Source organism: Hyperoodon ampullatus, assembly GCF_949752795.1.
Source record: "Hyperoodon ampullatus genome assembly, chromosome: 16".
In the NCBI taxonomy this organism is placed as follows: Eukaryota; Metazoa; Chordata; class Mammalia; order Artiodactyla; family Ziphiidae; genus Hyperoodon; species Hyperoodon ampullatus.
The window spans coordinates 56,783,446-56,809,610 of record NC_136929.1 but is presented as its reverse complement, the minus strand read 5'-3'; the positions used below and the strand labels follow the sequence as shown (position 1 = coordinate 56,809,610).

The following is a 26,165-nucleotide window of genomic DNA, read 5'->3' as shown; positions in this document are numbered from 1 at the left end:
GGTAGGAAGCAAAAATCTTTATTTTTTAAAAAATTCACATTTATTAAAAACAGCAAATTCTAGCCAAATAATATAAAGCATTTTAAATTAATTATTTGAAAGTATGTACACTCTTTGTATAAGTAAACACTTGAAACTGTACAGATTTAAACAGTCATTTAGCAAACAAGTTGGATCACTATCACCTACTCAGCACTTCTGTAAGGTGTTTGTTTCAGAAATAAAAGACTCAAAACACAAGAACGAGTGCCATCAAATATTTTTATCCTTAAGAACACATTCTGCTCTGTACATCAAATTAAATCAGTCAAGTATTGTACAATAATCATGCCCTCACTTCTTTGGAAAGGCTATTTAAAAATCAAATGTACATATAATATACAAAACTGGATTGTACAGTTTATTTCATTAAACACATATTTAAAATAGTAAGGGGAAGTAAATATAATCTTCCTAATTCATTCATTTCCTGTTGAAGAATGAATATGGACCCTCTTTACCTCAACCTTCCCAAAATATAGAGTATTAAGCTCTATCAAGCAACATCCATCACCAAGTTAAACTGAGCTGAAAATCAAGTGACCTGTTTAAAATGACAGACATCAGGATATGTAACCTATCTACACATGGCGAGAGTCTGCTTGAAGCGGATGAGAAATGCTAGTCTCACAGAATGAGGTCTGCTGGCTACATTCCAGAACCTCGGTCAGCATTCTATCTCTAAAGTAGTGTCTGAATAAGTCAAAATTCATTGTGAACCAAAGAGCAGGTTACACTTACTATAACATCAGAGGCAAAACCAATCCAATCAGGAAACATATTTGTAGGAAAACTGAGAGATGTGCATAATTTTTTTGATAATCGCTGCTATCGTGTGGTTGATTTTAAGGGGTGGGTGGTCTTCGTCATCCTCGTCTCTGTGAGTGAAATGTATCCTGCTGTCGCAGGGTACAGATCCACAAGGCAGGCTCGCGGCACAGCCACCATGAAGGTACACGACATGAAAACGTTCCCTTGTCAAAGAACTACGGAAACGGAGGCAGTGTGCAGAAAGCTGGTAACCCTAACCTTCGTGCACGAGATACACTATTCATCAGGCTTCCTCTCCTCCGTTATGTGCCAGATTGAAGACGCCATAATTGGTATTTCCCCCTCACAGACACTGCCTACTGTACCATGAAGATTCTCATTAAAGATACGGCACGTATCTACCATGAGGACGCTGCAGCTACCTGCCTACTTTTGAACGCTCTGCACCTAAGCAATTCATGGAGTACAGATCCTGGGACCTTACACGAGGTCCTTGCATCTTGAAACTACCTCACATCAAACACACAGAAAGATAACACACTGAATTCCCAAGAAAGCAGAACATGTTCTCAGAAGCACCCGATCTATCCCAAACTAGACTTCAAAGTGATAAGAGAAACATTACATTAAATAGGGTGTAGAAATAACATTTCTGGAAGTAAAAAAATAGTCACTGTGGAATGCTCAGTGGTTAAAAGGATTGCAGTGTTTCACGCTTTAACAAACCTTTCTCTTAGAAGCTTTCTAACTAGCTGTATTTCTATAAAGTTCTTTGCACTATTTATTGTAATCTATTTTCATTGCACATTTTTCTTAAGAACCATTTCACTGCGTGCCCACCATAGCTTCTTCTTAAAACCTTACACTGCTTGTGACTATTTAAATGAGGCAGTAATCAGCGCTCATAGATTATAGCTTATCTTTGGCATTTTGATGTTTTCAAAAGAGAAACACAAATCACGTCACACTTTGCTTCCACTTCATTCTGCGGTCAGCCCTGAGCAGCCCTGTGGTTCTTGGGAAGCCCCTTGCACAATTCCCCGGTGTCCTGCAGGCCATGGGACTTGGCAGCCGGCTCCTGCCGGACCGGCCATTTACGCACACAGCCCGAAGGGCCTGGTTATTTAGAAACTGACAGTAGGAGGTTCAGCTGAAAAGCAAAGACAAAGGCCTTGTTAGTTCTGCTGTGGAATACCATACTCAAGATAAGTTGTTTAGATCCTCAAAAAAAAAAAAAAATGAGAGGAAATGTCTGATTTTTAAGAGACCAGTAAACACGGCTGTAAGGTATAAACTGGACCTGCGGTGCTGATTCCGGAAGCAGCCCTGGGCACTGCGCATCGTCGGGGCCTGTGGGGAGGTATCGCCGAACCTGAGCCCTCAATTCATTAAGAATCCAATCAGGAAGACAGAAAAGAACTACATACCGACACTAACGAGAGACAGAAATGGCTTTAAATAACTGACTTCACCTGCCTCTATGCAGAGTGCGTTTCACGGAGAGTTGTAAGTAAGCTGAGCCCTTTAAATGACTCTTAACTGCACAAGAATAGGCACGGCAGGTGAGCTTCATCTCATATGCTAACCCGGACCAGGAGCCCCCGTCCCCTCTGTAAAGGAGCGCGAGACCCAGACCAGCCCGGGGAAAACCAGAGAAATCGCCACTGTGACAGGAAGGGCTGGCAGCCTGCGCTCTGCAAATCTGTCACCCTGGCCTGGAGAGACTTGTGGCTAGATGAGCCTGGCAGTGTGCCCTTCTATACAATAGGGTTTTGGTAATCAAAATAATCACCCCCTAATCTCGTCTATAAATGTGTACCTCCAGTGAGAGGGACACAAAATCACCGCCGTGTTTTTCCGGCCAAAAATACAAAACCTGAATCTAATCATGAGGAAACAGACAACGCCAAACATTCTACAAAATAACTGGCCCAACAAGGTCAAGAAAGCCCAAAAAGGCTGTGGAACTGCTCCAGGTTTAAAGAAACTAAAGGGATGTGACACCTGAAAGCAACACTTGGACTGGATCCTGGACTGGGGAAAATAATTTGAATATGGATGGGGGATTAGGTAATAGTATCAATGTTACATTTCCTGTTTTGATCATTGTGCAGTGTGTAGGGTAAGAGAATTCCTTGTTCTGGTTCCTACTCTATGAGCCTGTGGCCAAGTGACTCAGTCAGCAGTCAGTATTATCAGCTGTCGTTATTAACTAGAAAATGTTACCAGTTCTGAAAGAGGAACAAGGAACAGTGAGCATGATGGTCTCTATTAGTGTTTTTCTTTTCTTTTCTTTTTTTAAATTTTATTTCTGGCTGCTCTGGGTCTTCGTTGCTGCGCGCAGGCTTTCTCTAGTTGCAGCCAGCAGGGGCTACTCTTCGTTGCGGTGCGCGGGCTTCTCATTGCGGTGGCCTCTCTTGTTGCGGAGCACGGGCTCTAGGTACATGGGCTCAGTAGTTGTGGCTCGTGGGCTCTAGAGTGCAGGATCAGTAGTTGTGGCACACGGGCTTCGTTGCTCCGTGGCATGCGGGATCTTCCCGGACCAGGGCTCGAACCCGTGTCCCCCGCACTGGCAGGCGGATTCTTAACCACTGCACCACCAGAGAAGTCCCTCTATTAGTGTTTTTCAAACTCTCGGCTGCAAGCCATTGGTAGGTCATGAAAATAATTTAGTGGTTCATCAACAGGAGAAAGAAGAAAAGCAAAGCAACTGAGCTGCACATAGTGTGTGTGATTATTATAAAGCTTTTAAGTTACAGACACACGTACACACGCTAAGCCACATATCTCACTGGCAGGAGTCAAGTGGGAGCCCAGTAACTCTGCATGTTCTCAGCCAGACCCCTGCCTCTCCTCCCTCAGAGCTGCTCTCCTCACACCTTTATCCATGCTTACGTCACCCATCACAGGAAGCCCAGGCCTCCCAAGTCATTCCTCTACTACCTCAAGGCTCTTTTCCCACCTCCTGGCCCACCCCTCTGAAGTCCTGAACCCTGACCCCCACCCCTTTGCCAGGACAAGCTTCCCCTGCAGCCTTCTCCAGTGATGGGTGTTTCTCATCCACATGCCTGGAACCACTGGGCCTGGAGGCGGGATCAGAGTCCCCTCTGTTCCTCACTGTCATTTCCAGACCATTCTCCTTCCCTCTCCCAGCACCTTCCCCCCGCTTCGGTTTTCATCGTATCAGACCATGCCACGCTTCACTCCTCCATCTACGACCCCTCCGCCATCACCCAGGCCTGCACTTCTTGCAGGTCTCAGAGCGCTATCACTCTTTCCTAAAACGACTCCTGTAGGACTTCTTGGCGGTTTCAGCATCCAGACAGCTCACCCTTCCAGGTGAGCCTCAGCTCCTCTCCTCAAATGACCTCATCTTCCACCAACCACGTCAGCTACTCAGGCCGCGGGCACAGCCCAGCCCCATCACTACCTCTAACTGCAACCCCTCCACAGTCCCATCGTCAAGCAGCTCACTCTTTTTTTTTTTTTTTTTTTTTTTTTTTTGCGGTACGCGGGCCTCTCACTGCTGTGGCCTCTCCCGTTGCGGAGCACAGGCTCTGGACGCGCAGGCTCAGCGGCCATGGCTCACGGGCCCAGCCGCTCCGCGGCATGTGGGATCTTCCCGGACCGGGGCACGAACCCGTGTCCCCTGCACCGGCAGGCGGACTCTCAACCACTGCGCCACCAGGGAAGCCCAAGCAGCTCACTCTTTGATCGCCACAACCCATCTTCCCAGCTCAGCTTCCCTCTCACGTTCCAATGCCAATGACCGTCTGACTGGACCAGGACCTGGAACCCACGGTTCCTCCTCACTCCCCTCCCTCAGCTCCCTCCTGATCCTCGTCTGCTTGAGTTCCATGGCAATCACTACAGCCGCTCCCTTCTTTAACTCTCCCGCCCTCACCCACCCCTGCCTTGTCCCTCCTGGCAAAAGCACAGCCCTGACACAACCCTCCAGCAACTGCACGTCTACACTCATGCAACTGATGATGACTGGAGAAAAAAAACATGAGACAACTATGCTGAATGCTTTTTCTTGGATTCATAATCAGCCACTGAACTCAACCGAACCTTCCTGCGGAATCTTCAGCACCTCCTCACTTCCAGTGGTGACCCTGCTTCCTGTTCCCCCCACAAACGCAAAGCAGTCAGGGGAGAGCTTCCGCGAGCACCCATCACGCGTACCAACTCCCTGCATGTGCCCCCATACGCTCGGCCTTTGCTCCTCTCTCCACGCTGAAACCTGCAGGCCCCTGACAAAGGCCCCACTCTCCAACTGCCCCTGAGATCACATCCCCCCTTCTCTTCTCAAGGACATTTTCCCAGCAGCAATTTTTCCCTCTCTTTAGATCTTCCCCACGAATGTACAAACATACATTTCCCCTATCTTTAAAAAAAAAAAAAAAGGATGGACGGATAATCCAATAACAAATAAAAATAGCTATCTAAAAGGAGAGAGAGGGAAAAGGCTGGAGGGACTGGAAAGGGAAGCAAGACTTCTCCAAATTTACCTTGTTCCATAATTCTGACTCGGGAATCATGTAAACATTTTACATAATTAAAAAGAAAATTAAATCAAAACGAGGCAAAAAATCTCTAAATATTGAAAATAAACTAACTACATGTCAATTAGTGGTATAATCACATAGAATATAATAGCTTCAGATGAATTATAAAAAAGTATCCTAGGGCTTCCCTGGTGGCGCAGTGGTTGAGAGTCTGCCTGCCGATGCAGGAGACACGGGTTCATGCCCTGGTCCGGGAAGATCCCACATGCCGCGGAGTGGCTGGGCCTGTGAGCCATGGCCGCTGAGCCTGCGCGTCCGGAGCCTGTGCTCCGCAACGGGAGAGGCCACAACAGTGAGAGGCCCACATACCGCAAAAAAAAAAAACAAACAAACAAACAAAAAAAGTATCCTGGGCTTCCCTGGTGGCGCAGTGGTTGAGAATCCGCCTGCCAATGCAGGGGACATGGGTTCGAGCCCTGGTCTGGGAGGATCCCACATGCCACGGAGCAACTAAGCCCATGTGCCACAACTACTGAGCCTGCACGTCTGGAGCCTGTGCTCTGCAACAAGAGAGGCTGAGACAGTGAGAGGCCCGCGCACCGCGACGAAGAGTGGCCCCTGCTCACCGCAAGTAGAGAAAGCCCTCGCACAGAAACGAAGACCCAACACAGCAAAAAAAAAAAAAAGTATCCTGACTGGGGCGTCCCTGGTAGTGCAGTGGTTAAGAATCCGCCTGCCGATGTAGGAGACACAGGTTCGAGCCCTGGACTGGGAAGATCCCACATGCCGCGGAGCAACTAAGCTTGTGTGCCACAACTACTGAGCCTGCGCTCTAGAGCCCGTGAGCCACAACTACTGAAGCCCGTGCTCCTAGAGCCCCACAACAAGAGAAGCCACCGCAATGAGAAGCCTGCGCATCGCAACTAAGAGGAGCCCCCGCTCGCCACAACTAGAGAAAGCCCACACGCAGCAATGAAGACCCGACACAGCCAAAATTAAATTAATTAATTAATTTTAAAAAATAAGTATCCTGTCTATAACCCTAGAACTAGAGAAATCATTTTAAAATATGACCCATAGAGCCATACAAAGAAATTCATACAGCCATAAGAAAGAATGAAGTTCTGATACAAGCCACAACATGAATGAACCTTAAAAACATTATGCTGAGAGAAAGAAGCCAGTCATGAAAGGCCATGTATTGTACGATTCCATTTAATGCACTGTCCAGAATAGGCAAATCCACAGAGACAAAGGTAGATTAGTAGAAGAGGGGGGAATGAAGAATCTGCTAACAGGTAGGGGTTTCTTTGTTGGGGGGATGAAAGTGTTCTGAAATTAGATAGTGGTGACGGTTCCAGGACTTACTGAATATAATAAAAACCACTGAATTGCCTACTTTAAAGGGTGAATTTTATGGTATCTGAATTATATCACAATTTAAAAATGATCCCATTTCTTCTCCAGCTACCACCCCATCTTTTCTCTCCCTGTGAAGTAAAACTCCTCAAAAGACTGACCACACGCACTGCCTCCAGCCTCTCTCCCAGCAGGCTCCACCCACAGCAGTCGGGTTCTCACTAACCTTCCCACTGTCCCCCAGTCTCTCTCTCTAGTCCTTACCCTACTAAACTCCTCAACTAAACTTAAAACCAGAAATAAAATACCCTCCATAGCACCAGCCTACTTCTACTCAATAAAAGCCTGCTGACTGAATTGAATAAATGAATGACAATAAACACAGACTGAGCTCTCTATTTAATTTTTTTTAATTTAGGAAGAAGAGAGAAAACAGAAACACTTCTAACATCTATTCTAATCCCTAAAACACTTTTTTTTTTCATCTAAAACATGGGCCTCCTGTCATACATACTGCAAACAAAATTATTCAGCAATCTAAATACCACTATTTGAGTCTCCCACAAACAGTTCATTCATCTTAAACACAGCAACCTTCAATACCAGAAAGCACTGAAAAGCAACTGAAAACTCTAACGCCATCACTAAATATGTGAGAGAGCAATTCTAAGTTTGAACTCTTGCTCATCAGAGTAAAACAACGTACAATTTTTAAAATTACAACTAAAACACAGTTACTCAAAGACATTATCTACTCAAGTAAAATGACTAAAAGGTTATAAAAGTAACAAGGATCTTCAGACTTTGGATTACCTGTTCCATAGAAGGACAAGCAATGATCTGGATATCTTCAGGGCTGAACTCTTCCTTTAACAAGACATGGAACTTCTGGAAGACTTGCTGAATATTATTCTTAGAAAGAAGAAGAGGCAATCACATTACATGAGTCGCTGAAAACATACTCAGTCTTCTTAAACATGAAGAACTAAGAAAGTTAAATCTTACTGTGTGCCAAAACAAGTGGAGGAAATGTATCTTCTAGGGCATTACCAAAGACGTTCAATTTGCATTAATATTTCACATGCAAGCACTACCTGTCTAAGACTTATCAGATAATACTTACTGGTAAAACTAAACTCTAGCAAGCCTTGTCCCCCGCAGAGAATAGTAACAGTCTTCTGCAGCAATTTCTTCCACAGAAGCTAATGAAGTTCCCAAACACATAAAATGTACTTTAAAAATCAACCAACGCCTTGGGTAAAGATGTGAGCTCAACACAGAGCTGGAAGCTATGAGTACTAAATTTGCTCTGACATTTAATCCCTCCACGGCCGCTGCAAGCCATTTATTTCCGCTACTCACCAGTAAAATGGGACATAATTCCTGAAATGCTGTTCTTTCACAAGTGCTGGGCCCCATCTCATGTGAGGGTCTGCTTAGTTTTTTATTCACTTACTAATTTCTACTTTTAGGTAGAAATTACCCTTGTGCCACAGGTAACCATAAGGAAATTAAGACAAAATGAGGGCTGGGGGTGAGGTCGGGGAGATATAATCAGACAGATGCACGCTTTGTAAGTCTTTCAAGAATCATAGTGCTTTTTAGTCAACTGTACTAGAAGAGTAGACCAACATTTCAAAATGTTTACAGAAAGAGGAAAATGGTACACAAGGCAAGAATACTCCAAGGGACGGGCCAATATTCAAAGAGATGACACGATACTCACCCTAACTGGCTTAAACAGGATGAACTCAGTATCTTTATTGGATAGGTACAATGACATACTTCTCAATGTCAGGGGCAGCTTTGCTTTTATTGTCTTGTAGGCACTTGCCACAAGGTCACTGACTTTTGCTGGAAAGAAATTAACCTCCTTAGTATCACAAATAAAAACAGAAGAAACATTTCCATTTTAATTCAGAGGGGAATAAAAGGAGAGAAAAATAGCAAAAGAAGACTCTTTACTTCCCCAAAGAATTTCTTTCACTTTTCTTATTTATTTATCAAGTTTAATCACAAGCCCTATAAACATTCATTAAGTATCTACTGTATACAAAATTCTAACCCCATGGGCTAAACAGCAAAAGAATCCCCCCGCCCCCACCCCCACCCCCCGCATGGCTCAGGACATTCACAGGGATAGTAATATGGTGCCTTCGGAATTTGGAGATAAGGCGTAAGGTAAAATAAAAGGTCATTTGCAGAGAAGCACTAGTAAGAATTACTTCATAATGAATGAGCTTATTCGTTTGTAGAATTGACTCACAGTAAGAGATGCTCTCTGTCTTATGAGGTCATTCAGAAAATACCCACGCATATTTAATGGGAACTAAAAATCCATTTGTTACGTTCTTATATTGTATTATCAGAAAAGGAAAAGAATCCCAGAAAATTGTAACTGAAATAATTAGTAGCCCAGGTGTAGTGTCTGAAAAGAAGTACAAATGGAAAAGAAGAGTCGTAATCTGTATGAAGTATTTAAAAGAGAAAATTACCTAGAAAGCTATAAAAGACTGATTAATAATTTCAAAGATGTTTGACCTCACTCATAATTAAGGAAACGTATATTAAAACAACTGAAATATTTCAGATTGGTAAAAAATTACCAAGGTTGTGAATATCCACATTTGGCAGGGGTGTGGGGAAACAGGCACCCTCATCCACTGCTGACGGGAGTATAAACTGTTCACCCTCTTGGAAGGGATATTAGACAATGTCTAGCAAAGCTGAAAATACACATACTCTTTCACTTAACATTTCTACTGCTAGAAATTTGCCTTATGGACATATTTACAAAATACCAAGATATGTGTGTTTATTAAAGAGTGTAAGGAAAAACAAACTAAAAATAATTCAAATATCTATTAACAGAATTATTAAAGAAATTATGCTTTAGTGATATATTCTACACATCCATTAAATAGAATGGGTAGAGCTGGATATGCTGGTATAGAAAGGGCTCCAAGATATAGAATAAGTGGTTAAAAAAAAAAAAAAAAAGTAAGGGATATTTTGTAAGCAGATAGGGTAAGAGGCCCCCGAAGAAGGAGAACCAGGACTGGCTTTCTTAACGTAAGAGAAGCCATTTTGGCCTAAACCATTTTGCGATCTCAGCCTGGCCACAATGCTCGTCCTTGAACAGGTCTCAGTAACTGATGACCTTAAGGGAAGTGAGGGAATGCAGGAACACAGGAAAAGCAATAAGAAACAACAGGTCGGTAATGAAACAGCACTAGTTCCTCCTCGAGGGATACAGAGAACAATCGGATACACGTCTTTGAGTTCTGCAGGAACTAAGGCCCCCATTCGGGTGGAGGATGGAATGATGCTGTTGACCCCCGTGACTTCAATTAACTAAAGCTTGGATTCTGTCAACCATTGCCGCAGTTCAATGCTGAATTCTCCTCTCTTCAAGCCCCTCATGAATACATGTACCCTTAGCTTAAATTTCCCCAACTTTGCCATTCGGAGAGACACTGCTTTGGGAAAGACCCCCGGTGTTCTCCTTCCTTGCTGCAAGTAATAAATCCTTCCTTCTCCCACTCTTTGCCTTGGTTGTGTCTTTTGGCTCGATATCCACCAAGAGGCAAACCCGTTTTTTCAGGTAACAATAGTATAATCTTATTTGTATAACACGTTTCAAGTCCATATATGCTAGAATACACATAATTTTGGGAAAGCAGCCATTAATAGTGGTTACCTTTGAGAGAACTAGTTTAGAGGTGGAGAACAGAATTCTCATTTTATACCTTTCCACAGTTATACCATGTTAAAAAGATTTTTTTAATTGAGGAGGATTGTATAAGAGCAGGGTGAGAAACTGCCAATGCTCTCAACAAGAAAGAACAAACAATCCAAGAATTCCTTATTTTTCATAAACAGATGAAAGCTCCTTTAAGACAGTTAATTCCATAGGCTCTGGTCCTATGGTCACTAACACACTTCAGGGATCACTGGTCAGTCTTCAGAGTTCAGTTTTATGTGGAGCCTTGTAAATAAAGTATCCTAATTCTTAAAAAGGTATATTTCCCAGAGTAATTAACAAATTGGCATCCTAACTATAACTCAATCTCGTGAGCTCAGCATGGAATGACCCCAAGAAGGTGATCAAGTCTGCATGAACCACTAACCCCGGGTTCTAGGGGCCCAAGATAAGTTTCTAGACTGTCCCTGGTGCTCCCACCCCAAAGACTTAAAAATCTTTGACATTTAAGTGTGGGCTTCTCGTATTACAGATCAAGAAAAAGCAACTCCATAGCTCCTTGAGGCTAAATGAGATGGAAGATACAACAACTAGGTAAACTGAAGTGTCACTGCTCCATTTGCCAGGATCTCCTCACTTAGAAAGAAACAAAACGTTTTAAATGACAAAACAGCAAGCCCTATTTCATCTAGTCCTTCTGTCGGTTTCCTTTCATCTACTCCTGCTTTACTAATGACAATTCTAGTAATACTTAAGAGCACAATACACCTAACACTGGGAGATCTATTAGGACTCCACTTGAGAAAATGACAGCGCCTATTTTGAGCAGAAGAGAATCTTCCCAAAGGGGAAAGAAAATACATTAATTATGCATCAAGCCCCTGGGCTTAGCTGTACTAACTATACTTATGACAATTTGGTGGTTTCTACCTATTTTAAGAAAGATTTATTGCACCCAAGAGTTTCATTTACATTAACGTTCAAAATAAAATCAGGTCCTATTTCTAAATAAGCTCTGTAAATGACAAACCTTGAGCCAATAGCCCAGTTAATCCAAAGATGATCAGAATTCCTTCTAGAATCAATGCTGAGTTACAGCCTGACAAGCCTGCTTCTGACCCTGAGGGGTCAGAACAAGTGGTTACCACCAGGCTCACTATGGTTAGAATTTCCAGTATTGTCAGTAAGACTCTGGTTTTCTGTCTCTTGACAGAATATACTACTGCATGAAGGATGCTCTCTGCCCTTTAGTAAGATGGCGAAGATTTCAATCTCACATACAACACAAAGGGTTAAAATAATAAAGCCAGTATAATATTCACTGTCTCCATCACAGTAAACAAAAGGCCTAAAGCATGTCACAAAGTTTATTTGCAAAATAAAGCAAATCAATGCAAACCTATATTGACATCATCAAAGTTCACATGACAAATTTTTGAAATAAAATCCTGCCTTCCATTCAAATACCAGTGACAATTCTCTATGCTTACAAATCTTCCTAGGAGATACACAGCTACTCTTACAACTTCTTTGTTCTACTTCAACTTCAAGTTAACCTGAGGCACTAATAAAAATAACTGAAAATTTTAGAATGGCCTCAATTCTTTTTCCCAAAAGAAATAAATACCTGACACATGCATTCTTTCATTATGGGAAACCAATCACGTCAAAAACCTAATTCCAGTTTTGGGTGCCTGTAGACAGTCAATTTTTTATGGATGCTAAACCAGAATCATTCTTTGGATCTCTCTCACTATGAGCAAAAAGCTTCCTACCAACTTGGACACAGCTCACCCATAATTAAAACACTGATTATTTCGGCATCTTGCCCTTCTTAGTTTCAAAGGATCTCTATCACAATATGGGCCAGGGAATGGCCAGAAGTTATCAATCTAACAAAATGATTTATTCTGGTTTAATGACAACTTAAAATGTCACAACATGGACCAAAAATAACCCACAAAACTAGTCATGATTTTCAATGTCTAATGTTAGAGGGAACAAAACACCTTCTAACACAAAAAAATTTACATTTAGGAAAGAGTTAAGACTGGAAACATCTCCAGCACTTCTGCCCATCAATGATAGAGCCTGCCAACTCCTAAATGACACCACATTTTTATAATTTTTTTCAAACACTCTAAAACATTAAAGAGGATATAACTTGCTTAAAATGTAATGTCCAACATTTCTTCATATAATACTTGGAAACAGTAGCATTCTCTCCATTAATTTCATACTATCAAACACAGTATTTTCACTCTAAGACAATGAAAATCAAGTGTACAGAAACCACCACACTCAAAGCGTTTCCATCTAAGCCATATTTTATTTTTAACTGGGTGTGTGTGTATGTATATATGTATGTATATACGTGTGTGTGTGTATTTATATTTTTTTAATTCTTCCTTTCTTGGGATGCTTGTTGAAATGCAAGTTGTGTTGGCTCAATTAAGACCTGTCAGCTCCAAAATGAATCTTGCATTAACCTAAACCACAGCAGGAGTAGGAAACCAACTTCAAGCTGTCGGAGCAAGACTATATAAATGCAAATTAACTGACATCCTAAAAAAAGAAGTCCCAAACAGTAAAACGTGGGTACCTGGTTGAGCCCAAGGCTGCTGAGAGAGAGTATACTTGGGTCCTCCCTGACTGGCCATTGTGTTTAGTGCTGAGACCTAGTAGAGGGGACAAAAGGAAAAAAGTTTCATTTCACTGATGACAAATTAAACTAGTACTGCTCTCAAAAGGTACACCATTTGAACGTATGAAAGCATAATGATAATCAAATGTGCAGCCCTAAAAGAAAATGCATCATATCTCATAGTCCTTTACAACCAATAAAATATTTTAGCAAAACTTCTTCTGTGATTTCAAGGCATACACTGTTTTGCAAAAAGAAAACCATACCACGGTCCTGAGGCATTCAGCCTGAAACATTTCAGGGTAGGAAGACAAAAATGAAGACCGAGAGAAATGTCAACACAAAGCAGGCCTCTCTTTCAGTGGACTGTTAGGTTAACATTAAATTACTATCCTATGTTATTAGAAAAATATCACAGCAGTTGGACAAAATCTCCTTTATATACCTAGAGGGTCCTTTTCTTCGTTACAGGCAGAGAGAACGTTATTTAAAAAAAAAAAGATTTTCAGATAGCATCAAAAAGCACATTTGACTAGCCAGTGTTCTAGGTACAAGAATTGGATGCCCACCCTCTATTCACCTCTCTTTTCATTTCTCAGCATCAGTACAGAGAAGCAAAACCATACATTTAGCTTTCGGACAAGAATGTTCTTAAGATGGCAAATTACGGTGCGGCTAGGCTGTAGCTAGGGAGGGTGAAGGACAGAAATGCACAAAACATCTGTAAAAAATGGACTGCTAGGTGCCAACGGTCCAGGCCATAACCTTGGCCTCAGCAGATAGTCTCATTAGAAAAACCTGAACACCAACTTTTTAGATTTCTCATAAAGAAGGCCACACAAATATTTAGGCAGAGGATGGGCATAGACAGGATATAATGTTAACTCAGGCCTCTCCAGCCCTCTCTCTATTTCTACCAAGTTCATATTCCTGGACCACTCTAGGCCTTTGCTCATGTTGCCGTGTATATAAAATCACCCCTTTCCACTGTCACTCAATTCCTCTCTATGTCTTTATTTTTTATTGTGAGATGCAGCTTTTAAAAGTGAGTCATAGGGCTTCCCTGGTGGCGCAGTGGTTGACAGTCCGCCTGCCGATGCAGGGGACGCGGGTTCGTGCCCCGGTCTGGGAGGATCCCACATGCCGTGGAGCGGCTGGGCCCGTGAGTCATGGCCGCTGAGCCTGCGCGTCCGGAGCCTGTGCTCCGCAACGGGAGAGGCCACAACAGTGAGAGGCCCGCGTACCGCAAAAAAAAAAAAAAAAAAAAAAAAAAAGGGGGTCATACATACGATTATAGGTTAGACAATGCTAAAGAAAAACATGTTCATGTTTAGTGTATATTATCCCAAATATTTCCCACCGTAAATATATAAACATACTAATGTGTCTACACTTACAAAAGTAGGAACACAGTGCTCTGAAAACTTTTTTCTCCACTTAAGTCTAAATCCTGGACATTTTCCTGTATCTAATTGTTATGCTTTAATAGTAATGGCTGCCTGTTATGCCACTGATTGTTCCAGAATTTAACCAATTTCATAATGACATATATTGTATATAACTATTTTTATACTAAAAGCAAATACAAATTTGTATACTCATCTCTATTTACTACCTAGATAATATATTTATCTTTAAGTTACACCTCAAGGAGCATTTTCTTAAAAAGTTTTCCCCAATTAGCCCCATCTTTTTTAAAACCCTACAGGATGAAGACAGACCCATTGTCTCATAATGACATTGCTGTATACATCTTAATGTTTACACATTTTCCATCTTGATTTCCCATTAGGTTATAACTCCTTGTGAACAGAAATTAAATTTATAGGTCGAATTCTATTACACACACTATGCCGAGGGAAAAAAATTAATTTATAGTGTTGCTGAGGAAATTAATAATACTTCAGAGGGAACATTAAGAATAAACTTGCAATAATTTAGCAAACTGCTTGAGAGGAATACAAGTCTGAGTTTTTAGCATAAACTGGTCCCACAAGGGGAAACACTTTTAGCTTAGCTCTAAACATGAAATTATACTTCCTTTTAAGATTTTTTGCAAAAGCAAAATCTTCACTGCAAATTTGTCACATTTTACTATAAAATAACACTTCTTTAAGCACTGACAAAGTATGTTTATATATATAAAATCATCTTTTGGTCCTCATAATAACCTTAAGTAGGGAGGAGGGATGCAATAGCTATCTCCACTGTAGAGATTAGAAACTGAGGCTTGGAGAAGCTAAGTGACCACTACCATCCCAGTCAGGAAGTGCAGAAGGAGGTCCAGAGCTCAGCTTTCCTGCCTCGAAATGCTATGCTCTTTCTCCTACACCCAAGACTATTCCAAGCCCTACTTAAGAGTTTGTTTCAAGCAATATTCAGTACAATAAAATTCTAGGACATAAAAAAAGTATCGACAGTTTTTTAGTTTTAAAAAATAACTGACCCAAATGTTTTGATATGAACCGCCACCCCCAACACTTAGAGAACAGTATTACACTCCCTAGGGCCATTCAAATACTGAGAGAAAAGGTTATTTTTCAAGGAGCAAGAAACAAGGCAATAGTTCTTCTAGAACCATTTTCTTATTCTCAAGAAATCTCATTATTTCATAAAATAAAATTTTATAATTTTATTGTTCTCAAGAAATGTCATAACTGTACCAGAAAATCAGGAAGGATGTTTACACCAGACAGATTACAATGCTGTAGAAATGTTTATCTCGTGTATACAGGTCACACTGCAAAACTTTAGTTTCTTAAGTCTGTGAAATGGAGATGTTTATTCACTCCAGGTACCAGGCATGTAATGAGAATTAATGAAAACAAAGCAGCTCAAAAAAGAGAGCCCAAGGAAGGAGCTACATAAACAAAAAAGCCAATTTACAACAGGTGAAAGGGGACCAGAATCACACCTGGAGTCTTCAGGCTCAAAAAACAAGTCTTCTGACAACCTAAGAACATTCTGTATACACTCTCACAGCTTGTTTTATTAGGCAAACCTATATATATTTTAAAAATCAGTCCAAACTTAGAAACAAGCTGAGGACATTTTGTTGATGAAGCTTACATCCAAATAGTAAATACTGAGACCTACAAGCATACATCCAAATGAAAGATGAAATACTGTTTCCTTTCTGCATCTATGGATACTGCTTTTCTTGTGAGCATTTATCAAGGTACAAGAACTGGCTGCCTTACAATGCCAATTAAAATAAAAGGGGTATAAGATTCTGCACTTGCACAATTACCTTTAAAGAAAATTATTTTAAGGTTTTAAAATCATTTACTCTGTCTCTGCTATTCAGAATACTAGTAATATTGACCCGGTGAAACGTGAAAAACGTTTGGTCCACAAACTCTAAGAAACAATGTCTTAAATGATCACGTATATCTGTATGAACTCTAGTGCTTACAATGCACGTGTGCGTGCCTGTGCGTGTGTGTGCGTATGTATCTTTGCCTCTGACCCACTCTATGCCAACAGGACAGGGGAAGAAACCTAAATTTGGAATAAGATAACATAAAAGGGATGCCGGGTCCTCTAAGCCATAGTATCCACTAAAGATTCTCACTGAAGAGTAAGGAGCAGCGAGAGACCAGGGTTGTAAAAGGAAACATGAGGCAACTGTGAATAATCTGAGTAAGGTCAACATAGAGTGAGCAGACAGAGGCGGGTGAGGGAGAACGGCTTCTCAATGATGATCAGGGGCAGGGCCTTTCCCTCCCCCAGTCCCATATTGAGAGGAGTATAAAAAGAGGTGCATGAACAGCTATACAGGGGTCCCTGATATAGACGTGTAGCATGTCCATGGAGGGCCATTACATAATTCAGACTTGGAATACATATTTTCTACATAAATCTCTAATTTTTAAGGAATGTTCATAGTGTCCAGAATCTTCCAAATGCCCAGAGTTATACCAGATTTACCAAATTTATACTACAGTCAACTTGGACAACTACCATCAGTGAATTTTCATTCTCTTGACTTCTGGGAAAACTGTGTTTTTCTAGAAAAAACCCTTTAATGGCAGATTTCATTATAACCAACTTGCTTATATCAGAAGATTCGTTCTGCTGTTGTTATTGCAAAATATTCATCTACAGTACTTCCCACCAGTATTAATGTGGGTGCTCTCCCAAAAATACTACAATCTACAAACTAGTTTTCCATGAGGACAATTTCAGTAAAAACTATGATGACTGGTTTGTAACTTACAAAATATCCATACTTGCACCATTTTTTTTTTTAATCAAAAGCTGGGAGAAAACATTTACACCACCCTCCTTTTATATTTCTGTGGTGGGGAAAAAAAACACACACACATTCCAAATACTTGATGAATGGGCTAAAAGTCACTAAACAAGCAATATACCTCAATGATAAATAATAGTTTAACATTTCTATATTTGCTTTTTTGGTATCATTTCTTACTTTCAAAACCTAATATCTTCTGTCTTTATCACTACCCCTACTGTCTCCTTCTGCCAAGGTTTTCATAAGAGAGTAATACAAAATGCAATCTAGGGGCTTCCCTGGTGGCGCAGTGGTTAAGAATCCGCCTGACAATGCAAGGGACACGGGTTCGATCCCTGGTCCGGGAAGATCCCACATGCTGCGGAGCAACTAAGCCCGTGCGCCACAACTACTGAACTTGCGCTCTAGAGCCCGTGAACCACAACTACTGAGTCCGCGTGCCGCAACTACTGAAGCCCGCGTGCCTAGAGCCCGTGCTCCGCAACAAGAGAAGCCACCGCAATGAGAAGCCCACGCACCGCAACGAAGAGTAGCTCCCGCTCACCACAACTAGAAAAAGCCCGCATGCAGCACTGAAGACCCAACACAGCCAAAAATAAATAAATAAATAAATTAAATTAAAAATGGATTTCTATTAAAAAAAAAGAAGAACAAAAACAAAATGCAATCTAGGGAAGAATTCACAATTACCAAATATGCACCAAGGTCTATACCTTTGTCAGGAACTCCTCCAGCTGCTCTACGAACAGCTTGGTCTGTTGCTGAATAAACTGCTCACAGGCTGATTTCAGATGACGGTCTACATCTTTTTTAGAGTCAAGATAATGTTCTCTTATCTCAGGAGTACCCTTAAAGAGAAGATGACAGTTTCCTCCTGTTTTTATGTGCCTAGAAATTACCAGACATGTAAAGAATATCGTTTATCTCCCACCACCAAGAAAACAGACTCCTTCTCACCTCCAACAAGAACTCTATCAAGGCATTGTTGCTGTTCAGCCTAAAAAATCTTGGAACAGTCATAGGATTCAGGATTTTAAATGCTGCATCTGTGAAACAAAATTACTCATCCAGTGAACATGTACAGTTTCAACAAGAAGCCAAGTTCCTATTTCAGTGTGTAAACATACACTAGTTCTCTATTACCACAGAGCAAGAGGGGTTTCATTTGCACCAAGTTACCTCCACGAGTGGATAAGGTTAGTGCCAACGGTGGCTATAGCACTCACACATAATTATCTTCTAGAACTCAGAATTGCAAAATGACTATTCATCACAATCATTCATTTATAGAAAAAAAGAAAAAGGATAAATGGTAATCAATACCTTAAAATTTCACTGCTTTACTTTTATGATGTTAAATAGGTTTTTTAAGAAAGATTCATATACTTACCCAGCTTCTTTTGTTTAAGATCTGGCTGGCACAGAAATTTATTCATTTGAAGCAGAGAATAAACTAATGTGTCAGCCAGAAAAAAAACACCAAAAGGACATATTTACCCCTTAACCTCCAGACTAATTAGAATCTATGCAAAGTATTAACAGGTCTCATTGATGTTCAAATGCAATAAGGTATAATGTTAGTCATGAGAGGTTAGAGGCTTAAAAGTAAAGATAGCAAGTATTATTAAGTGATAGTCAGAAAAGACCATTTCTTTGCTTTGCCCTGGCAGGCTGGAGAAAGCAAAGCATGAAATGCTTCCAACCCTAGTTTTACAAGTACACACCAGACTGTACTCCCTGCCTTGACCCTGACCTTACTGGGAAAACAAAAAACAAAAAACACACCTCTGTATCAGATTCAGAGTAAAGCTTTAGTAAATGACTCTTTGTTTCTGCTGTCTTTTCTGTAAGAAACCTGAACAACTGTAGGTGATCATATGGCAGGATTACATAACCTTCATAAGGTTTTAGGGAAAACGTACTTTATACCAAAATTTTAGAGTATTTCATTTTCTCACACCTCAGTGGATCTGTAGTAGAACGAAGCAGCAACAAATTATGAATCAGAAAAAATACAAAAGAAAATAGATCAGCCCTGCTTCATCCCATTACTTAAATAAAGTAAGGACTATCAGTACCTAGCATTCCTCAAGGTTAAGGCACTATTTCCACACCTCATGCTGAAAGCAAAGCAGGAAATCAACCAGAATGGTTGGGTGATGGCAGCCTCCGATGAGAATAAACTAAAAAAATTATGCATTCTATAAAGGCAAAAGCCAGAAAATCTGGCTGCTGTTTAAAAAAAAAAATTACAAAGTATATGAATAACATACAGGCTTACTATCTAAATACTAGCAGAGGGCTTCCCTGGTGGCGCAGTGGTTGGGAATCCGCCTGCCAACGCAGGGGACACGGGTTCGAGCCCTGGTCCGGAAAGATCTCACATGCTGCGGAGCAACTAAGCCCGTGCGCCACAACTACTGAGCCTGCGCTCTAGAGCCTGCCAGCCACACCTACTGAAGCTCACGTGCCTAGAGCCCATGCTCCGCAACAAGAGAGGCCACCGCAATGAGAAGCCCGCACACCGCAACGAAGAGTAGCCTCTGCTCGCCACAACTGGAGGAAGCCCGTGTGCAGCAACGAAGACCCAACGCAGCCAAAAATAAATAAATAAATAAATAAATGCCACCAGAACCAAAAGGTATTCCCTATGGTGAAAAGGAGAGTGCATTAGGAAAAGAAAAAGAATAAGCTGTTTTAATATGACTCATGATGAGACGACTTGGCTCTCAGGTGATTTAAATCAAGCCTGCTGTTTTATAAGCACAGTCATTAGGAAAGTAACAACCTGCTCCTCTTAGAAGTCCTGTTATGCGGAGTTCCTCTAAACCACAGAATACAGAAGGTAATTTGAATGGCTATGAATTTTCTCAATTCCCCCAATACATAAGGAGGAATTCATTCATCCCATAAACAGATGCTTAAGGTGTTAGAGCTTAATTCTCTTGGAAATGGTTAAGAAAAGACAAAGTTTAGATAAACTTGTAAGTAATTAAAGGAGATGGATATTTATGGTATATCCTTAACTGTTTAAGATCAACATCTTAGAAAATAACTACTTTGATCTTTTAGAAATCATCACTTGTTAATTCAGTCAGCAACAAACCATCAGGACGGATGAATCACCTTTCCCAAGATGATTCCATGTCTATTACCAACTCAAAGACCCTATCTACATGATTACTTAACAACCAACTGATTTAATAATAATACAACTCGAGTTTTTTTAAGCACCTTAAGCTTACAAAAGCACTTTAATATGTATTTTCATTTATTTTCACTCTTAATGATCTTGATACTCTGGTGAAAGCATCATGACAAGTGGATTCTGCTCGTTTTACACCGGGTAGGGAAGCTAAAACACACATTGAAGATCACAAGAGCCAGGAAATGATGGGCCAGGAACAGAACCTAACTCAGACTCTTAGATAAGTATTCTTCCTATTTTACCCAGCTGGCTGTCTCAGTTTCTATGAACTAATAAACCCAACTCAATGTTTAAAATCACTCCAATTAGTTGACACTCTTAAGTAGTTATTATAGTGATTTTTCATTTTTTAACTGGTTATGGTAATATGTGGCAGAGTCTAAGAGAGGTAATACTCTTTTGCAAGTTGAAATGCTCAGATATAGTTCTCTTCATAAAGAAAATACAGCAAGTTAGATGTAATTAGGATGCTGACAGCTCAGTTTTAGTATGGACAAGTAACATGCTTAGCAAGCACAGCATGCAAACAAATTGCAGATGAACATGAAATAAACCTATAACCTGTGCTGACACATTTGGACAGGTCAAACACACCCAACTGTGCCAGCCAGGACAATGAAGTACCTCTAGTTTTCTTGAGGTCCAGGGAAATTTCCTTAATGGTGAATTCAGTGTGAAATGGAGCAATTTGTTCACGAAGAATCAAAAGGTGCTTTATTAAGAAAAGTTGTCCATCAATCTGAGTCTAAATTGAAAGACAGAAAAATGGATATTATCACAGATTAAACAAAAATAGGAGCACATAAAACACATGTTATTAATCAACATTAATCTATCTAGGTCTATGGCCCTTAGCCTAACTATATGGCACCAATACTCCTTTGTTGTGTGATGAACTCTTCCCATATTTCCATGTTAGAATTATCTGGACAAATCTTGCTTCAAACTCTTACTAACTCTATCACCTGTTCTATTTAGTAAACCCAAGAAAATAAGTCAGACAAAAAGGTTGTAAAGCAACACATTTGGAAAGAGAAGTCAAATCTATTCTAACCTGGTGCAGAAATAGAAGAAACCATGTGGTCCAATATCAGCACAGAGCAGGAATTAAAAGTTCCAAGTATGAGCACGACTCTGATCTCTCAGGGCTTCCTAGTTTCTCTCAGGAACCAGGCTTTCACTATTTGGTCAAAGTGGTTTCAATATACAGAGTATCAGAAATACTCATATTTATATAAAAGTACAAAAGGAGCCTCCAAATGTAAAATGATTTGGGGTTACCATTTTGGATGATCCTGCCAGCAACAGAGCACTGACTACCTACACCCCTGAGAGGCCCTGCATTTCCTTTTACCCTCTCAGGACTCATCCACAAGAGTCTTGTGATTCAAGCTCAGTTCTCAAGCTCTGACCCAGCCCAAAATAGTGAATAATCATAGCCCTCATTTCAGAAAAGAGTCTGTATATTAAGAAGAGCTAGGCTATGTTTGCTCCTTCTTGCTGCTATTCAAGACAGAATCTTACTTTGAAAATATTTTTAATGAAATTACACTGCATTAGGAAACGAATAAAGTTGTTCTTCGGTAAGCAATATAGGCATACCTCAGAGACATTACGGGTTTGCTTCCCGACCACCGCAATAAAGTAATTATCACAACTAAGCTAGTCACATGAATATTTTTGGTTTCCCAGTGCATATAAAAGTTACATTTAGGGCTTCCATGGTGGCACAGTGGTTAGGAATCTGCCTGCTAATGCAGGGGACACGGGTTCAAGCCCTGGCCCGGGAAGATCCCACATGGTGGCGTGGAGCAACTAAGCCCGTGTGCCACAACTACTGAGCCTGCGCTCTAGAGCCCGCGAGCCACAACTACTGAGCCCATGCACCTAGAGCCCGTGCTCTGCAACAAGAGAAGCCACTGCAATGAGAAGCCCGTGCACTACAACTAACAGTAGCCCCTGCTCACCACAACTAGAGAAAGCCCACGTGCAGCAACGAACCACGTGCAGCAACGAACACCCAATGCAGCCAAAAATAAATAAAGTTATTTTTTTTAAAAAGTTACATTTACACCATACTGTAGTCTATTATGTGTGCAATAGCATTATGTCTAAAAAAACAATGTATAGGGCTTCCCTGGTGGCGCAGTGGTTGGGAGTTCCCCTGCCGATGCAGGGGACACGGGTTCGTGCCCCGGTCCGGGAAGATCCCACATGCCGCGGAGCGGCTGGGCCCGTGAGCCATGGCCGCCGGGCCTGTGCGTCCGGAGCCTGTGCTCCGCAACGGGAGAGGCCACAGCAGTGAGAGGCCCGCGTACCGCAAACAAACAAACAAACAAACAAAAACCAAAAACAAAACAATGTATATACCTTAATTTTAAAATACTTTATTGCTAAAAATGCTAGCCATCTTTAGCAATGAAGTATTTTTAAATAACTATCGTCTGAGCCTTCAACAAGTCGTAATCTTTTTGCAATAGTAACATCAAAGATCACAGATCACCATAATATAATAATGAAAGTCTGAAATATTGAGAGAATTAACTAAATGTGATACAGACACACTAAATAAGCAGATGCTGTTGGAAAAATGGTGCCAATAGAGTTGTGCAATGCAGGGTTGCCACAAACCTTCAATTTGTAAAGAACAAAAACAAAACCCCTCAGTATCTGTGAAGTGCAACGAAGCGAAGCACAATAAGATGAGGTGTGCCTGTATAAACGTTAAAGAGGTTATTAAAGTGACTCCTCTCTGTTCTCTCTCCCTGCCTACCTCCCTCCTAAATAAACACATAATCAACATACAAGTACGATTTATTTGATGGAAACTCACTTTGTACTCTGGAACACAGAACATTAGGTAAGTAGGAAATGCTACACATTTTGAATGCTTGCTCCATTTTCAAAAGAACTAACAGCTCCGATGGAGAAAATAGTATAATATAGATTGAATTTACTGAAGCTGTTGTGATCCAGCTTTGTGTTAGTTTACTGATATACTAGGTACTTGATTTAAGTATGTAAGAAGAATCTCTTGCCTTAAGAAATTCTCTAAGACATCAAGCCATTTTCATTGATCACTTTTTTAAAAGTTGAAAGGCAAAAAGCATATAAACTCAGTCATGAAAATAAATTAGCTAATTCCTACCAAATTGAGGGCTTCCTCATACATACTTAAGCACCTTATAATATGAAGGAAACCGAGCTAATAAAAGAGAATAGCCTTACAGGCAATGAGGGCAAAAGACTGAATAATCAAAAGGCTTTTCACTCCCCCCTTTAAAAAGAGGACAGTGGTACAAGAGGACATAAGCACATGAACTTTTTTTTTCAATTACGTCATTTTTTTCCTCTGATAATCTAAGAAATACATACTCACTGTAAAAAATGTGGAAAGTAAAGAAAGTGTAAGGAAAAGAAAGAAAAAATCATCTATAGTCACCCAAAAGCTTTCACCGTTACTTTTTTTTAACACATATTTTCATTATATAAAGTCATAGTGTATATCTGCTTTGTATCCTGTGCTTTTTTTTGCCTTAACATATTTAAGTTAAATTTTATTATTTCATTTTTTTAAATTTAATGTCTGTGTAATATTCCCCTATATGGAATATACCACAATTTACTTAACCATTTCCCTAATGTTAGACAAGTGTTTCCTAATTCTACCTACCATACCATAAAACAATGTGAGAGCTCAGACTTGGAAATACTTTTTAAACTTCAACCTGCCTGTCTATAACTTAACTTTCTATTCTCTTCTAGTCCCCCTGTCAGAATTTCATTTCAACTCTCGATTTCATGAATGGGAGCATATGGTGGTCACAAACAAAGATAGAGCTTTTCTAAGGTCCCAAATTCTTTTGTGAGGAGATTGCTGTTTTTTGGTTTTAATTTATCTAAAGTCTGGAAGTTAGAAACCAAGTTTATAAACCTGGAAGTCCAGAAAGGTTCACAGGTTTGAAAACTCCCAGCAGCTATGAAATCCTGGCTGGACACACCCCGGACAGCTTCCTCCCTGTAGGTGGCAACAGGTATTCTAAGTGGAGAGCAAGGCAGAGCAGCACTCTGAACCATGCTTTCTGAAAAAAGTCTCAGGGGCTGTGGGAGAAGCACATGTCAACAGCCTTCAGCCCCAGATCCCTTCTTCTTGATTAAAAACTCTAAGTTACAAAATCATGGCAACTACTTCTAGTCACATAACCCACGGGCCACAACTGCCTGTCTTCCAAACTGACTGGCTGATTTCCTCCAAGTGAGGCCATTCAACTATTTAAAATGTCATTGCAGGGATGATTATAAATTGCTACATTTCCTTGAAAACACTGTTTTGGTATTCCGAGGAAACAGCAGTCCAGTACCTCCCAGTTGCTAAGGCTAGAACAAGAAACCTTCATCCTACAGAATTTATAACCTAAGCATCACTTCTGGTACTTTAGCAAAGCTGACACTCTCATATAGAGCAGTCTTTACTGAGCACTAAAATGAAGTACTAGCTTCTCTCAAAGGGCCTCAAAATTAAATCATATTAAACAAATCCTACTGCCAAAATGGCTTTAAATTTCTGTGCCTATAAATTAATGCTGCATCCACAATATTACTATAGGCGATAAGATTTCATCTAACACTCCATCAAACCTTCTTTTTGCTGATAGACTCTGATGCTCCAAGTAACGACTGAATGCAGGCCGACAAGGCTTCCTGTGATAATCCTTGGAATACTGCCCTCTGGTGAAATAAAAGAGAAACATCACCTTGCAGCACTTCAAAAACAGAAAAAAGGAAAATCGTAGGCTGTGAGTACAGCTTGCTTGCCCTCATCTGATGGATTAATTTATTACTACCAGTATTCCTCCTGGAGTTTCCTATTCCCATGCAACCTTTCTAGACTAGCACATAGTTTCCTAATTTGCATCTGCCAAAACACTCATGTGACCCTTCAACAATATTTCCTGAGCACCTATTTCATGCAGCTCTGTGCTAGATGCTGGAAGTACAGTGGTAGGTTCACAAGGTAGATGTGATTCTGACCTCATGGAGCCCTCACTCCAGCATGATCTCATGTTACAGGCTGTTTTTTAAATACATAAAACCAACTTTATAACAAGGCCTCGGTAGGAATTCCCTGGCAGTCCAGTGGTTAGGACTCTGAGCTTCCACTCCCCAGTCAGGGAACTAAGATCCCACATGCCGTGCAGCACGGCCAAAAAAAAAAAAAAAAAAAAAAAGCCTCAGTAAATCCACTTCTAAAAATGTATTCTAAGATTCATGCACATGGCTCTTCATCACAATATTATTTAAAACAGCAAAAAAAACCTGGAAATAAATGTTCAATGATAGGGGGCTGACAAATAAAATACTAGTAAATCTAAATTATAGGACACTGTGCATGAAATCAACGAATGCTAAATAGGAGGTGGTGAAATTCTTATAAAACATAATTAAGTAAAAACAAAATCAGGTTACAAAATAGAATGTGAAGCATGATTAATTTAATTCTGCCATTTCTATATCTTCCTAGAGGTGTGGGATGTTGGTCTGAGCAGGGACTCCTGTCAGTTCCCTTGGAACTGATGGATGGGTAGGAGCAAAATTTTTATTATTAGGCCCCGTTCTGGGCTCTGGTCTCATAGCTGATGCTTTATTCTCTTTTTGTACTGCTTCCCTAACTTCTG

The 26,165-nt window shown here is 40.6% G+C and overlaps 1 protein-coding gene across 2 annotated transcripts in view; it reads right to left on the bottom strand.

Annotated features, from left to right (window-relative positions):
• Positions 1-1,930: 1,930 nt before the first annotated feature.
• The window catches only part of COG3 (component of oligomeric golgi complex 3), a gene marked incomplete at both ends in the record, with an annotated part of 57,379 nt that continues 33,144 nt past the window's right edge, over positions 1,931-26,165 (bottom strand). For both annotated transcript variants that reach the window (XM_079721756.1, XM_079721757.1), the window contains 8 exons: positions 1,931-1,960; positions 7,491-7,589; positions 8,404-8,531; positions 12,983-13,058; positions 17,996-18,130; positions 18,240-18,328; positions 21,115-21,235; positions 25,129-25,218. In XM_079721756.1, coding sequence (XP_079577882.1) covers positions 1,931-1,960; positions 7,491-7,589; positions 8,404-8,531; positions 12,983-13,058; positions 17,996-18,130; positions 18,240-18,328; positions 21,115-21,235; positions 25,129-25,218 — 768 coding nt within the window. The remainder of the gene's footprint in view (positions 1,961-7,490; positions 7,590-8,403; positions 8,532-12,982; positions 13,059-17,995; positions 18,131-18,239; positions 18,329-21,114; positions 21,236-25,128; positions 25,219-26,165) is intronic.